This window comes from Symsagittifera roscoffensis, chromosome 1 (assembly GCF_963678635.1).
Source record: "Symsagittifera roscoffensis chromosome 1, txSymRosc1.1, whole genome shotgun sequence".
NCBI classification, from domain to species: Eukaryota; Metazoa; Xenacoelomorpha; order Acoela; family Convolutidae; genus Symsagittifera; species Symsagittifera roscoffensis.
Window position 1 is genome coordinate 98,788,923 of NC_087062.1, and position 16,358 is coordinate 98,805,280.

The window sequence follows — 16,358 nt, forward strand, 5'->3', positions numbered from 1 at the left end:
TTGTCTACATTCCAACTGGTGCACTGAGCAAGCGTGGCGGTATGGAGCTATAAACATCAAAGAAAACTATCTTTTGATCATACTTTTCCCCGAGTTTCCCCAAAAATTTTCATCAAATCAAATAATTTGGCAAAATTTTGGCCTCGCTTCAAATTTCAGAAAGAAGATTGACCTCGCTTCAAATCTTTGAGTGTTCCACAAAAAATGCAGACTATCTAATTGAGTTTATTTCTTGTTCATTGTTTTTTCAATTTGCTGGTAAGTTAGTTGGAATTACATTCTGCCAATTGAGCAGTTTCCATATCTGTAATATCCTGCGGGCGCATTTAACCTTCCTTAATTGATCTGAATGCAGAAGTTTTATCGGGGTTTCGACGCTCACAGGGTAGCCTCAGAATTCCCAGTTGAGTAATAGAGCGTAATATTAGCAATGTTTGATTTGTATTGCCGCAGTTTAAAGTGGTGTGCTGTTATCTGTCCTTCGGTTCCTTGCTTTGCTTCCTTTATTTCAGGCTCCAAAAATCTTTGTATTTCGAACAAAGAACTGAGAGAACTTTTTATCAACAAAATCGAGCTTTCAAAGATCAAATCCGGTAAGTTAAAATATCACTTTTAGTCAAGTTCATTCAGAAAAAAAATTATTTCGTATGAAGTTCAAAAATTTCAGGTAAAAAAACTTGTTTAGTAATTACTCAATCCTGAAAGGTTGGCCAAAAATTAGATTTAACACAGGAGTAGCCTTTGTTCTCACTTTTCTCTGCGCGTTTTTTGGTGGCATTAATTTTAGCTCTCTAAAATTGTTGATAAACGATGAGATAAATTGTAAATGAGTCCTTCAATCCATGTAATCCACTCTGTGCCTTATGGTACTCAAAAAACAAAAACAAAACAAAATAAAAACATTTCTGGTCATTTTCAACGTGATGTATCAGTATCAGTGTACCACACGAGATACAAGTTTTTTGATTCTATTCGGGTTAAGCTGAAATTTGACCCAATTTGCTCCAAACTTGATACTTCATACATGCTATAATTTGACCAAAAAATTGTTATAATTCATGTATTTATTAAATTATACAACCTTCAGGCTACTTAAACCAGAAAATGTGTGTGAAAAATGTCCATTATAATTTGAAATTCAATTGACATTTTGCTGCAAATTTCAATTATTTTGGACAATCTGTGCTCATAAAATTAGACAGCAAACTATTTGCTCATCCTTTTAATATAAATAGCTTTGATAAATTTGAAATTTAAATGTTATATTTTTCTTTTAAGAAGCCTGAAGGACTCAAATTTTAAAAATTTATGTTCGGGCCGCCCCGGGTAGCGAAGGAACGAACAACAGCCCTGGGTCGACAATCTTGTCACGCCTTCTTAGATTACTCCCAGAAATGTCATAGAATATCGAGTGTGTCACTTTAAGGCTAGTTTTGCAGTGATTCAGATTTCGAAAGTATCTATTTCGACAAAATTAGTCTCTGTATTGCATAAACTATGGTCTGACATGGCAATAACTCCCATTTTTTAAGATTTTTTTCAGATCAAAGCTGATTTTTTGATGTTATAAAATATATACAACTGAAACAAAATTATTAGAAAAACTAGAATACAACGTTCCTGCCCATTTTAAATAGTCGAAACAAAAAACCATTTTGTAAAGTTTGAATGAGTAATATGAAGGTTTCAAGCTTCTTTGAACATTCGGTGCTTATTGCACCAATAACGACCTCATCGTTTTCTCCATGGGGTGAAAAAAACTGGCCTTTTAATTAAAAAAAATCATTTATTGAACTAGTTGGTCTTTTGATCGAAAATGAGGGGGAAGCTCCGTGAACAGCAAATATGTGCGTTTCGTTGCTCAATAATCACGCAATCAAGAAAAATACAAAAAGACGAGAAAAAGACTATTTCTTTCTATTATCTTTTTGTATTTTTCTTGATTGCGTGATTATTGAGCAACGAAACGCACATATTTGCTGTTCACGGAGCTTCCCCCTCATTTTCGATCAAAAGACCAACTAGTTCAATAAATGATTTTTTCAACTTAAAAGGCCACCATAAGCTATTTTTTTTGATAAGTTTTTTTTGTAAGTTACTTTTTTTGGTTTTTCTATATGGATGTTTTTTCTAATGGTTCATTTAAGGTCGTAGTATTTCATATTATCTGTATATCAAGCGGCTATTCTTGTTGGTCAAACAGAAATATTGTCATAAATTTTGAAAAGCGAGTCTGTTTTCAACATATGTTTGAATTGGTGATTTGACCGCTCTTCCTTCTCGATAATGTTATATTTCCCGTAACTTTATTGATTTTCTTAAATTATACTTCTAACTCAGCCTCGTCGTAATTTTGATAACCTTTACTTTTGTTCCAGACGCCCTGGGAATTGAAAGGGAAGAAGGCAAGACACATGACAAGGAGAAAAAAAGAGAGGAAATTGGTCTGGCCAAATGACAAGGCTGTCCCCCTGAAGTTATTCATGTCTAAATTATTTATTCACATCGCGACTTGATTCAAACAACCTTTTGAACAAACCTCAAATTCGTCTTATTTACGCCACCCTCTACGTGATTTTTAATCATTAGTTTGGAAATTTTGGACTCCTTTCTTTTTTGAATTGGTACTCGGTACTTTAGACTAGACTGTCGTTTGGTCTGATTTAAGTCCAGTTGACCAAATGTCGCAGAAGTTCGCGAGTGGTCGTGCCGTGGGAACGCGTATGAGCGCGGAGAACTTCGCCAAGTACTTCCAGTCTAAGAAACGCGGCAGCAGGTTCGCTTTCTTATCTTTTTTTTGAACTTACCTCCAGTGATTGTCAATCGAGTTTCGGATTTAAAATTGCACTTAGCAAATTCGAATCTAGTATTAATGTTTTTTATAGGGCAAACGAAAGTTGCCAAAAGTTACGTTGCTTTTAAAAGAAACTATCTGTATCTTTTTGAAGTCAAAAATGGATTATAAAAACACGCTCGTTTTCGTAATTATTAACCATTTTTCCGTGACTGCTGGTTGTTTCAATTTCAATCAGATTTCAAAGCAGAAATGTCTTTGGTTTTTAGATCTGACTATTATTCGACTCGATTTATCGGGTGTTTTTAATTATTAGGGCTTGACTTGATTCTGAGCATCATCGCATTAAAGATTCCAACTAAACTTAAGCAATTTCATTTCAACTAACCAGCTGCTTGCATCTTTAATTCGGTTCTCATATTTCAAAAGATGAAAGTTCGAGCTGCTAAAAAATACGTTCTCCTTTTATTTAGTTCTCAACCATGGTTTATTTTTTTGAGCACCAAAAGCTCTGAGTAAGAAAAACATGATGAAAATTGGTTAAAAAAAGTTGAAACCAAGATTTTTATCTAAATTTTTGTCAGTTTTATTTGCTGCGGGACTCACCTCGGGAACGTTTAAATATTGAATAATTCACTTGACGTATAAAATTTTTTTTACTTTTAATTAATGTTGGCGCATTTTGAGGAGCCAATGGGAATCAAAACACATATGCAAGACAGTTTTAATAACCACTAAAATGGTTCCACTTTCTTTTTCTCTCTCTTTTTCTCTTCTCTCTCTTTCTCTCTCTCTCTCTCTTCTCTCTTTTCTCTCTCTCTCTCTCTCTCTCTCTCTCTCTCTAAAGTATATGTTATGTGAAATCATTTGTTTTACTACTGCTGCTTTGAGGTTGAGCCAACGCAAATGATTTTTGTACAGAGACAAGCACCGCGCTAGCAGAGCAGATCTTCAATTTTTGTTCCGACTTTCGATACGAAAGTAACGGAATATTTGTGCTCGGGGTGGGTTTTTTTTTCTTCAGACAAATTTCGACTTTTTAACTAGCCATTTTTGACCGAATTTTTTTTATATCATTCAAAAGGTATTGTTGTCCTGAGCTTAAATTTGAAAAGATATTTCACCTGTGATTTTTTTTCGTAAAGTTATGAGGGTTTAAAGATTGCCGTTTTGGCCATTTTGACCAATTTGGGACAATTAACGCGCGATTGAATTCGCGCTATTAACGCGTAAGCGGAGATTTAATCCGTCTTATAAATCGTTCCAAATTGGTTAAAAGAAGCTTATTTGGCATAATTGATGTGTTACAAGGAACGAAAACTATCTTTTTGTACTTTATATGGCGTGTGGGGCGATGATTTTCATAACAAATTTCAAAATTTAGAAAAAATTTTTTTCGTTTTATTTTATTTCATATAATGTTTTTATGTTATTACTGCTGCTCCATAAAGCTTCAAAAGCAGTCGGAACATTCAGGGCTTCGCCCTGATACGAGCAGTCTTGTTTTACATTTTTATTTGCAATTGGTGATTTTATTAAACTGAATTAGAGTTCATTTTTTCGGGTTGAAAACAGAAAAATCACCTGATTTTTTAAATAGCTTGGTTTCTAAAAAAAACAAAACTGCTCGTATCAGCGCGAAGCCCTGACTGTTCCGACTGCCTTTTAAGGTTTATTGAGCAGCAGTAATAACATTAAAAAAATTAAATGAAATAAAAATAAATGAAATTTTTTTTCTTCTAAAATTTGAAATTTTTCTATGAAAATCATCCCCCACACGCCATATAAAGTAGAAAAAGATAGATTTCGTTCCTTGTAACAAATCAATTATGGCAAATAAGCTTCGTTCAACCAATTTGGAACGATTTCTCAGACGGATTAAATCTCCGCTTACGCGTTAAGAGCGCGAATTATATCGCGCGTTAATTGTTCCAAACTGGTCAAAATGGCCAAAATGGCAATCTTTAAACCCTCATAACTCTACAAAAAATGATCACAGGTGAAGTATCTTTTCAAAAGTAAGCTCATGACAACAATACCTCTTGAATGATATAAAAAAATTCCGTCAAAAATGGCTAGTTAAAATGTCGAAATTTTTCTGAAGAAAAATAAAAACCCATCCCGAGCACAAATATTCCGATACTTTCGTATCGAAAATTGGAACAATAAAAACGTTTGTTTTTCTGACGCGCTTGGTCTAGAGGTATTGACTACACTCTACAGCGGTTGGTCAAGAGGCAATCCTGCAAAACTCTACAGTGTGTTTCAAACAAACTGTTATTTTGAAAGCACTGTAATGTTTTTCTTTTTTTTTCTGCAAACGAAAGACAACTGATGAAAGTTTAAAGACCTGCTGAAATTAATTGAAAAAGTTAAAGAAAGGTCCGCACTTTTGAGCCACACAGAATTTCAATCTTTCTTTTTAATTTTTTCAATGAATCTTCACAGTACTTCAGCACTTGGCCTTTATTGTACTGCTAGCATCTTCCAATGTTTGAGTGAGTTCGTGAACACTTCGTTGGTTATCACGTTATACGATTTTTCCTGAACCCAGAGCCAACAAGCGAGGGGGTTAACATTCGAGATTTTAAAATCAGTGTTAGTATACAGGCTTTGATAGTTGGACTTTGATTTTTTGCGAGCAAGACTACTCGTATCAGGGTGAGGCCCTGAACGTTCTGACAATGAGGTAGAGCAGTTTTTCAAATTTTGAGCGAAAAACAACCTCACTTTTTGTTGGTATAGAAAAAATTCCGACGTAAATGGCCAGTTAAAAAGTCGAATTTAAAAAAAAAGAAAAGTTAGTATCTTGAAAGTGAAACAGTTTGAAAGAAGCGGCAATTTTTATTCACGTTGGTTTAATCAATGCAGTTTTATTTTAAACCAATTTTCCGTCAGTCTTGCATAGTCTCTCCAAATTTTAAGTCAAACGAATCAACAGTTACGAAATGACAAGCTGTTATAAAAAAAACAGTATATTTATAACACCCTATATTTCTTTTTTTAGAGAAATAGTCCGCCGGTTGTTTGTCTGATTGTTTTGGCAACTGTATTACCATATCAAGAAAATTTCTTGTGCTGTAAGTAATTTTCATTGTAGCTACAAGTGTTTTGATTCGTTTCTGTAACTGTTCCGACCATTGAAACTTGGATGAACTTTTTATTTGGAAATGTATTAGCTTTTTTTCCACATAAATTCAGATACCACAATAAATAATCGAAATGAGTTGAGTGATATGTCATATTTAAGTCCTTTTCAGCCGTGGTTCGAATGACGTAAAAATATTGTCTGAGTGTCGAAAAAAAAGTTTTTTTTTTAATTTTGGTAGATTTTGAGCAAGTAAAGCGAGCGTGCAGGCTTATTATAATGGATAAGCTAATTTTTGAAACTTTCATTTAAGTCCTGAAAAATAGCGTCTGTTCAGCAAAAAAACTCAGAACTAATAAAAATCAATAGGAGATTTTTTTGATTATTTTTGTAATTTGTTTTGTTCTTCTAGTCAATTTTCAACAAAAAAAATGTTGTCAAGATTGCAGCTCGTATTAATAGATGATCAGAGCTCAAAGAACGCTTCTTCACTGACAAGTTAACTTTTTTCATATTGAATGATAGCTTGCAACAATCGAAGATTTTGAAACTTCAAAATGTACTGTAAAAATAGCTGTTAAAATTCAAATTGCATTACTTTTTAAAAACTAACCTTGGATTCATTCTGACAGTTATCAATAAAAAGTTATCAAACCAATTAGTATTAAAAAATTTTAATTATCAGTTGATGAGCTTTTACCGAAAAAAGTGAAATTTGTGTGAATAACAATAGAAGTTATCCAATAACAATACGGCTGTTTTTCCCGGATTTATAATTCTTTACAAGTCAAGAAGCGAAGAATCGAGGGGGTGGGTTGTCAGGGTTTCATAAACTCACTACAAAACACAAGAAATGAAAACAACACTCCTTCAAAATTAGAGGGGAAAATCGCAAGTTAAAAATATTGCGGGCAAAGCGAGCTCTCATTTCTGTTATCATGATGTTTTGCTTGATATATTTGAAGATGATTTATTTATCCTTGTTTTTGTTTTGAATTGAATTTGAATTTAGAGATAGTATAAAGATCACATATGTGTACTTAAATACTGCATCAAGGTTACTGTACGGGCAGTACAGCCCAACTAGCAGTAACCTTAGGGAAACCTAGATAAATGAGTGAAAGCAAAACCAAGTTAAAATATGAGGGTACACAAAATTTACCCTATAAACATGTCAACAAGTAATCGATTGTCATTCAAGTACAATTTTTTTAATTTTACGTAAAAGTCTTTCTTCTGTTTGTCAGCAAACTCGTTAAGGTTAAGATGCAATAGGTTATTTGACATTAGGAAATTATAGCATTTCACAATTTTGTACAAAACCGAATTTTGTGCTAACTTTGGTTTTCTCAAAGGTAAGGGTATACAACCTAAACTATTCAACCGGGTACTACGACGCGTTTTTACATAATCAAGATTCAAAAACTTTAAAGGCGATTTTCCAAGGAACTGAAAAATTGTCTCGGAAAACAATTGGCTGATAAAAATTTCATGTACACTCTGAAGTTGGAATTTTGAAAAATACTCCGACACATGATCATACTTTCGAAGGAAGAAAATGGTTCTTAGGATTTTTTTCTGTGCCAAGAAAATTTTATCAAGGTTTGATTTCGATGTACATCCATAAGCTAATAAGCCATAAGAAATTAGTGGAATCACGTATGCAATGTAAAACTTAATTAATGCCTGTTTAGAGAAACAAGATCTTCCTCGATATAAATCACCGTTAAAATTGGAAATTTTCGTGCAAACGTTTACAGTCTGCTTATTAAAATTCAATTTTTTGTCAATTTCAATACCCAAATATTTGAAACTTTCTTTGTTTTCCATGTTTTCACCAGCAATGGAAATGGAGGCATCAGGCATAGCTTTACCAAAACCCATCAGTTTACTCTTGTCTGTATTAATCGATAACTTGTTGACATTACACCAGTCATTTAGGCTCTGAGTATCTGTTCTGAGTTCTTTCAAAAACGCTCTCGTTTTACCAGAACCAACAATAGCAGTGTCATCGGCAAAAAAGCTTATCTCGGATGTCTTTGTTACATTTGAAATATCATTGATATAAATCAAGAAAATAAAGGACCTAAAACCGAACCTTGGGGAACTCCACAAGTTATTTTTTTACTGTTGTAAATAAAAAATTTAAGAACTCAAAGTTCCTGCCCATTTAATAAATAATTTTATATTAAACTTGAGTAATTAAAATAAATATGTGAAATTATTAGTAAGCTAAATTATTGAATTATTAAATTACTAGTAAGCTAAATTAGTAAAAATACTTGTTTGATTCTTTTGTTTGTTTGATTCACTTGATGCTACTATTTTGATTCACTCAACATGGATAGAGTTGTATATTATGTTTGCAGACAAGACAGACGTGAGTCCCAAGAGCCCAATGAGTTCCAGTTCGACCCAGACTTCAAGCCCTTCCTCCTCTCTCACCGCAAGACCAACATCACCACCGCCATCTTCATGATAGTCTCAGGTGACCTTTTTTACAACTATTTTCAGGCGCGGATCTAAAGTTTGTTTTAAATTTATTTCAGGGACGGTTTTTGAAAAAAGCGCCAAAATTTTGTCATTTTTTATTAAGATCATTTATTTAGATAGTTTAAGATCAGGGGCGGATCTAGGATTTTCTCGAGGGGGGGGGGGGGCTGATTTTCAAAAATTTTCGAAATTTTTGTCGACCATTTTTTTTAGGTCGACCGAATTGATTTTCCGAGCTCCCCCAAAGCACCAAACAGACCCTGTTTTGGTAAAATTTTCGGCGCGTTTTTGGGCATTTTTTAGAAAAATTTGAACAAAAAAAGTTTTTTTTTGGCGCGCGCTCCCCTCTTAAAGTAAGTATATATTGGCGCCAAAGGCGCCTTAAGAAAACTTTCAGGGTCCATTACCAAATATGGATATCTCAAAATAGTACAAAGGGGGGAACCTTTGGGTCGGCAGGGGGTCGAATCCCTGAGGGGCGGGAGGGGGGAGTTTGTCCGCCCCCCCCCCCTAAATCCACCCCTGTTTAAGATCGTAAAAGGTTGTGTATGTGGGCACTGAAGAGTGTATCTTTAAATTCAATTTTTTTGGGGTGGGTCAGCCAAAAATTGGTGTCGTAAAATGGTACCAAAGGAGGGGAAAATTTGGAATAATTTGGCAGAGTGAATTGAAGAAAAATCATTAACGTCCTCCCCCCCCCCCCCCCTTCGGCACGTTACTGCTTCAACCTATAGCTTAAGAGATGTAAATAAGATAACTATATATAGGCAAAGAGGAGAGGGACACAACAGCGGTTCTCCGTAAAGAACTGAACAGATCGTATGTTAGTCCTTTTCCTCGTGGATAAATCGTCTTAAATCGGCCTAAAAAATCTCGTCTACTATAACTTGACACAGCTTTATCCTTTGAATTAATACTGTCCCTGTTTGTGAGCAGGTGCGTGCATGTTACTCGTGAGTCCCTTCTGCTCTTACTCTGTGAGCAGCAGCAGGTGCTGGACCAGTGAGAGCCTAAAGAGTGTGTACAGTCAGGCCCTTGTGGCAGGAGAGAGCATAGACAGGATACGGTAGGCGATAAACCGAAAACTGTGGGGGGGGGGGGGGGGCGGCTGTTAAAAAAAAAATTAGAGTTTATTGCTCCGCTATTTGCGTTTTTTTACACCTTAATCATTTTTAGCAGAACATACTTGGACCTTATTATGAACCTAAAACGAAGGTATCAAAAACAAGAGCTTAAAAACCTAAGCTAAAAAGCAGAAAAATTTCACAATGAAGCTAAAAATGAAAATTAAGCTAGAAAGCAGGATACAAAAATTGTTTGCTAAACCTGATCCTAAGTTTCAAAATTTTCCTGTTAACGTCACTATTTTCAACCCTAGCAACTTAGCTTTTGACGACTGAGTCGGGAGCAAAATTGCGAAGAATAGTAAGGGGTAAACTTTTCACGGGGCTGGCCTATATTCCCAAAAAAAATGGAAGTTTTTGTCAAAGTTTTTTAGGTTGAAGATCAAACTTACAACGAGTTCTCCCAAAACACTATAAAAAATTACTTCACCGAATTTTTCGGTACCGCAAAACTCGAAAAGGCCGAAACAACTTTTCGGGAAGTTTTTGAAGGTATTGATCCAAGCACTGCGTTTTTTCATGAGCGCTTCCCCCCTTCAACTTTAAAATTTTTTGGCACCTTTAAAAATATTTTAGGGCTAATGGGCCAAAGTTGGAAGGGGAGGGGGTCGAAGTTGGCAAGGAGGTCGAATCCCTGAGAGTGATGGTCGTCGTCCACTCCTAAATCCGCCCGCGCATGGAATCAGTTCTGACCATTTCTTCAACTCTTTTCCATTAAACATGGCTTCTTTTCTGAACTGACATTGACCCATTAATTTTAAAAAACTTCGAAATCACAATTAAATAAACGAAATTCAGTTCCGATGTTTGGAAACTTTTAAATATAGTCTTATATTTTCACTCCGTCAAAACTATTAAACCATTTGTGTTTATCTTAAAAAAAATTAGCTGGCCACAGATCACTTTAGTTATAGTTGACAAAATCAATAAGAACTTTTAAAATGAAAACCATTTTCTTTTCTCAACTAAAGCTCGGTCCGCATTTTTAACTGTTGTTTCTGTTGCCAGATGGATCTACGGTCTGCGATACATCGGGGGGTTCCTGCTGGGCATCGGCATCTTCTATTTTATCCTCATTGTCCAGTTCCACTCGTGGAGACACAAGATGGGAATAGACTTGGCCAACAAACAGAGTAGGATGGCGGCCAGCAGTGAGAATGACGGACACTCCTCGAACTTCAATGTCTATGACATCATGGTCAAGGCGTGGGTGAGAGACCAGCGCACTTTGGACAAAAAGTGCCAAGAGATGGAAGACGTGAGTTCTTTTCAACTGCTTCACCCACTGCTTTTAAAACATGGAGGAGTAGTGATGGTGTTAGGGGGGGGGGGGGGGGGCTGAGTGCTGATGGTCGTCCGTTGTTGTAGTGCCTTAGGCCGCCCGACTTCTTAAAATGACATTGCAGCATGTAGGGTATAACTAAAGTCAGGGGCGGATTGAGGGGGGCAAACGCCCTCCTCCGGGATTCCACGGCCTGCCGATCCAAAGAGTCCCCCTTTGTACTATTTTGAAATATCCTTTGGCGCTAATATATATTAATTATGAGGGGGAGCGCGCGCGAAAAAATGCAATTTTTTGTTGTCAAAATTTTCCAAAAAGTGCCTAAAAACTCCTTTTTGGCCTCTTTTTTTCCAAATTTTAGTCAAAAATTAGAGTTTGAGCCCAATTCTAAATGTGTCCGCATTGCAGTTGTTTTTCTTTTCTGACTTAGGAAAACTTCGGAAAAGATTTTAGCCCAACTGAAACATCAAATTATTTTTGATGTTTTTGAATATCTGCCACCTCCGAAATCGACCCCTCCCTTGAAGAATAATTTAGAAAAGCGATCATATTTTCCACTAAAGCAGAGCAACATACCATTAACATGAAATATTATGTATTGAAACTACCGTCTTCGTCTCTATCAAAAAAGCCATCCTAAAACGTGGTAAAAACAAACACTTTATCCAGAAAAGCAGTAACATATGTATCAAACACTTTTTCGCAGGGGACTCTATTTTGAATTTTTTTTCCAGGAAAACTTGCCAGTGATAGATGCAGACTCAATAAAAAGTGTGGATTCCGAGAACTTCATGCCCCCCTCGCCCTTCACGTACCACTCTCCAACCATGCCACGTGACAAATAGCACCCCTTGCCCCCGCCTTCTGTTCACACCTCGCTACAAGTGCATCCTCTACCCAGAGAAGCTTCTAAACACTTGCCTTCATTGACTTTATTTCCTCACGATCAGAATCAGAATCCAACAAACAACAATCGGTTTGATTCATTCATCACCCTGCATTTCAGCAGATCGAAGCTATTTAAAAAGTAGATTCTGTTTTAGTTTTGTATTGGTATAAAAAATTTTTGTAACGTTTGAGCTGGCAGACAGGTTCAAAAACAGTCGAAAAAAAAGAGCAGCTTCATTTAATCGTATACTGAAGTTGTCCCAACTTTTGAGTGTGCAACTTGTTCAATACCCACAGCTAGAACCCCGATGTCATTCTCTGTTTTTCCTCCCTAGTTATATTGGGTTTATAATTGAGTTTTACGATTTGGTTCGAGCAGGCAAAACTATTTCTAACTGTTTCTACCTTCTCCAACAGAAAGAGCAAGTTTCTCAGTCTGAATTTTTGTTTGTAGAGATTGCTGACAAATTTAGGGTTTATTCGATTCTTTATCATGAAATTCACGCGCCAGTACTCCAAGCATTCAAAAAAAGTTAGTCATCGAGTCTACTTCTCGATGAAGTAGAAAAAAACGCCGGTTGCTGGTTTCCAGCCTCCACAACTACAAGGCAAAAATTGCTGGGCTTGTCTTTTTCAATTACGGTTGTGCTCGAGCAGGCAGGATTTTTTCTCACTGTCTCCATCTTCGCCAGCACAGATTCCTAATAAAAGTAAGCCGCGAATGGGCTAGAGCTTCAAGCACTGATGTTTTTGAAAGGTACACTACTTTTTTGAAATTTGGCATAGTAACAATTGCTGATTCGTTCCACTTGAAGAATAACTGGTGGCGCTCAAGTCAATCCACAGATGAGCAATTTTCGCGATCTGAGTTTTTTTTTACGTGAGTGGAACTGAGTTTTAGTTGGTGCAAGTTTTCCCTTGACAGTGACAAATCAAACTTTACTGCGCGCCTTATATTGTAGATTAATATGTTTTAAACGTATAAAATTACCCAAAAGTTGATGATGCCGAATGATGCATAATAATAAGTGAAGGGGATGATAACGAAAGGGACTAAAAACTAGTTTTGTAAAAAAACCTCTTCCTTATAAGAAGAGGAGGGAATATAGTGAAACTGCCGGGCTGTCCATTAGCCCGAGCAGATCAGAAGCCCTGTCCCAATCCAGAACCCGAGGGCGACTACGTCTCTGAGTTGCTCAGTGAGTATTTCCCACTCAGGCGACCCAGGGACAATAGTCCGGGGAAGAGGTTTCCCCTTGGCCACTGGCGCGGCTTGAGCCAGAGCTCCTTCACCACCAGAACGTCAGGATAAGGCCCAGCCTGAAACCGGGCATGTACTTCCTCAATGGGGATATTAAGGAGTACTAAACCGCCATACGGGATAAAAAAAGTTTTCAGTGTAGGATGGCATTTAAAAAAGCGAAGTAACATTTTAAATGGCATGAAACTGTTTGTCTTTTAAAAACGTTGTCATGTTTCGAAATATAATAATTTTAAAAATTTCCCTACTTTTTTCCTGAATTAAAACACTGAGTATTAAAACCTCTGGTGAAGGTGAACTAATTTTTTAAGTGAACGCAGTTTGGAATGTTAAGATCATAAGCAATGTTTTGAACTAAATTATTGCGCTGTGAGTTGCTTTAGTTTGTATGAAACTAGAGATAATCGGATGCTGCCTGAACAAAAAATCTTTTCCAATACATTTTGCAATTGGGACAAAAGTTGTCCAAGATGTTGAGTGTGCAATTTGTTCAATACCCACAGCCAGAAACCGATGTCATTCTCTTTTTTTCCTCCTTAGACATATTGGGTTTTTGATTGAGTTTTACCATTTGTTTCGAGCAGGCGAAATTATTTCTAACTGTTTCTACCTTCTCCAACAAAAGGGGCAGGTGTCTCAGTCCGAATTTTGATTTTTACAGGTTGCTGACAAATTTAGGTTTTTTTTCGTTTCTTTATCATGAAAGTCACGCCCCAGTACTTCTAGCTTTCGAAAAACGTTAGCCATCGAGTCCACTCTTCGATGAAGTAGAATCAGAATACCGGTTGCGGGTTTCCAGCATCCACAACAACAAGGCAAAAACTGCTGGGATTGTCTTTTTCAATTACGGTTGTGCTCGAGCAGGCAGAATTGTTTCTCACTGTCTCCACCTTCGCCAGCACAGACACCTAATCAAAGTAAGCCGCAAATGGGCTATAGCTTCGGGCACTGATGTTTCTGAAGTGTACACTACTCTTGTCAAAAAATGGCATAGTAACAATTGCTGGTTCGTTCCCGACGAAGAACAACTGCTAGCGCTCAAGTCGTTCCACAGATTAGCAAGTTTATCGATCTGAGTTTTCTGTTTTGCATTTTGCTGGCTAACTTGTCCAGGTCTTTTATCACCACGTAGTGATGCGTGCCCATATCGATTCTAGCAGCAAGTCCACGCCAAAGTTGGAGTGATCTTTCGACATTTTCAAGAAAGAGAATGTTTTCTGTTGTTCCTAAATTTTAAACGGATGTTTTTTATACTAGTTTAAAGTAATCAGAATAAATTTTTTCAATAAATAAACAACTAAAAATTGGGCTCAGATATAAATTCACAACAACTTCAAAACTGTAAAAAAACACTGCAAAACTATCTGCTAACTATCATGCAGACATTCACCAGCATTTCATTGAGAATTTCGTAGAGTCCAATAGCCGGTTGGCCAAAGGGTAGACGAAATCACCCTTGGGTTTCTGCGTTCAACTTAGCTCATTTTCTCTCGCCGATAATCTGCTTTGTACGATGAAAGAGCGAGAAGTTATTCTGGCAATGATGATAGTGGCAAATACGATGCAACCCTGATCGGTGCAGATTTCATCATGACATCATGAAATTCCATCATTTGCAGGACTGTTTTATCAACCCAGTCAGTTCTCCACCCTCTTTCACGACAAATACTGATTAACATCAGACAGTACCTGGTCTACCTAATCATAGAATGGATTCTCTGTCTACTCTTGGACGTCCAAATCAAGCTCTTTGCAATTGGCGAAAATGGTTATTAGATCTTCTGCGCTATCTGCTTTCTCTTTTTCAAGGTTCCCTTTCACCGGCAGCTGAGCTTATGAGGATCGTACAATGTAAATTGATTTATCAGTTCTCGATACTTTCTCTCTGAGTCATAAAAAGCGCTTAGCAAGTCCAGTTCATTTTCATGGGCACTATGTCCTCTATTCTGACTGCTCCATTAAACTCTGTCTCAGCATACCATTGTAGCAAACCTATGACTCAACGCTGCAATCAAAAACAAATTCTTTGATATTTTTTGACAAAAATGAAACATTTTTGGATACCTTTTTTTTGTTTTGGGTTTAGTTAGAAAAATTATCCTAAGTTTCGAATATAACGGCCGATTTTCAGAGGCGAAGTTAGTAGTACTGTAAAAGTGGCTAGGAAAATGACCACTTTTAACGCCCTCCCCCCTTTCTTCGGTGTGCCGTTTCAGTGACTACGTTTAACTACCAAAGGAACTAAACTCGTACTTTCGGGCACACCTATTTTAAGGGGGTTTGAAATTGGTCATTTTCAGCCACTTTATGGAAACGGGAATGGAATTGAGTTTTGGTTGGTGCGTGTTTTCCCTTGACTTTGACAGTTCAAATTTCACCGCACGCGAGTGATTGATATCTATAAAGTGTATAAACTTACCCCAAAGTTGATGTTGCAGAAGGCAAATTCGAGGGGATAAAGAGCGGATAAAAGTAAAAGGAATAAAAGGACTAAAAACTTTATTGTGCGCGTTATATTGTGGACTAATATGTATTAAAAGTATAAACTCGCCCGAAACTTGATGATGCCGAATGATGCATATTAAAAGGTATAGGGGATGATAATGAGAGGGACTAAAAAAACTAGTTTGGTAAAAAAAAACATCTTCTTTATAAGAAGAGGAGGGAATATAGTGAAACTGCAGGGCTGTTCATTAGCCCGAGCAGATCAAAATTTCTGGTCCCAATCAAGAAGGGCGACTAGGTCGCTGAGTTGCTCAGTGAGTATTTCCCACTCAGGCGACCCAGTGACAATAGTCCGGGGAAGAGGTTTCCCCTTGGCCCACTGGCGCAGCTTGAGCCAGAGCTCCTTCACCACCAGAACGTCAAGATAAGATTGTGCTCGAGCAAGCAGGATTTTTCCTCACTGTCTCCACCTTCTCCAACACAGACTCTTAATCAAAGTAAGTCGCGGTTGGGCTATAGTTTCGGGCACTGATGTTTTTGAAGTGTACACTACTTTTTCTTGAAATTTGGCATAGTAACAATTGCTGGTTCGTTCCACATGAAGAATAACTGGTGGCGCTTAATCCGTTCCACAGATGAGTAATTTTGCCAATCTGAGTTTTCTTTTTTACGTTAATGGAATTGAGTTTTGGTCGGTGCATGTTTTCCCTTGACTTTGACAGTTCAAAGTTTACTGCGCGCGTTATATTGTGGAGTAATATGTATTAAACCGACAAATTTACACAAAAGTTGATGATGCCGAATGATGCATAATAATAAGTAAAGGGGATGATAATGAAAGGGACTAAAAACTAGTTTTGTAAGAAAAACCTCTTCTTTATAAGAAGATTTGGGAATAAAGTGAAACTGCTGGGCTGTCTATTAGCCCCAGCAGATCAGAAGCCCTGGTTCCAAACCAGAACCCGAGGGCGACGACGTCTCTG

At 36.9% G+C, this 16,358-nt stretch overlaps 1 protein-coding gene across 1 annotated transcript; it reads left to right on the plus strand.

The window, feature by feature from the left end:
* The first annotated feature begins 396 nt into the window (after nucleotides 1-396).
* LOC134857333 (uncharacterized) lies at nucleotides 397-11,872 on the plus strand. Its single transcript, XM_063873725.1, has 6 exons — nucleotides 397-593; nucleotides 2,379-2,776; nucleotides 8,252-8,370; nucleotides 9,312-9,441; nucleotides 10,508-10,757; nucleotides 11,516-11,872. Exons 2-6 carry the CDS (start codon nucleotides 2,682-2,684, stop codon nucleotides 11,624-11,626), a joined length of 705 nt encoding a protein of 234 aa, XP_063729795.1. The 5' UTR covers nucleotides 397-593; nucleotides 2,379-2,681; the 3' UTR covers nucleotides 11,627-11,872.
* Nucleotides 11,873-16,358: the final 4,486 nt, after the last annotated feature.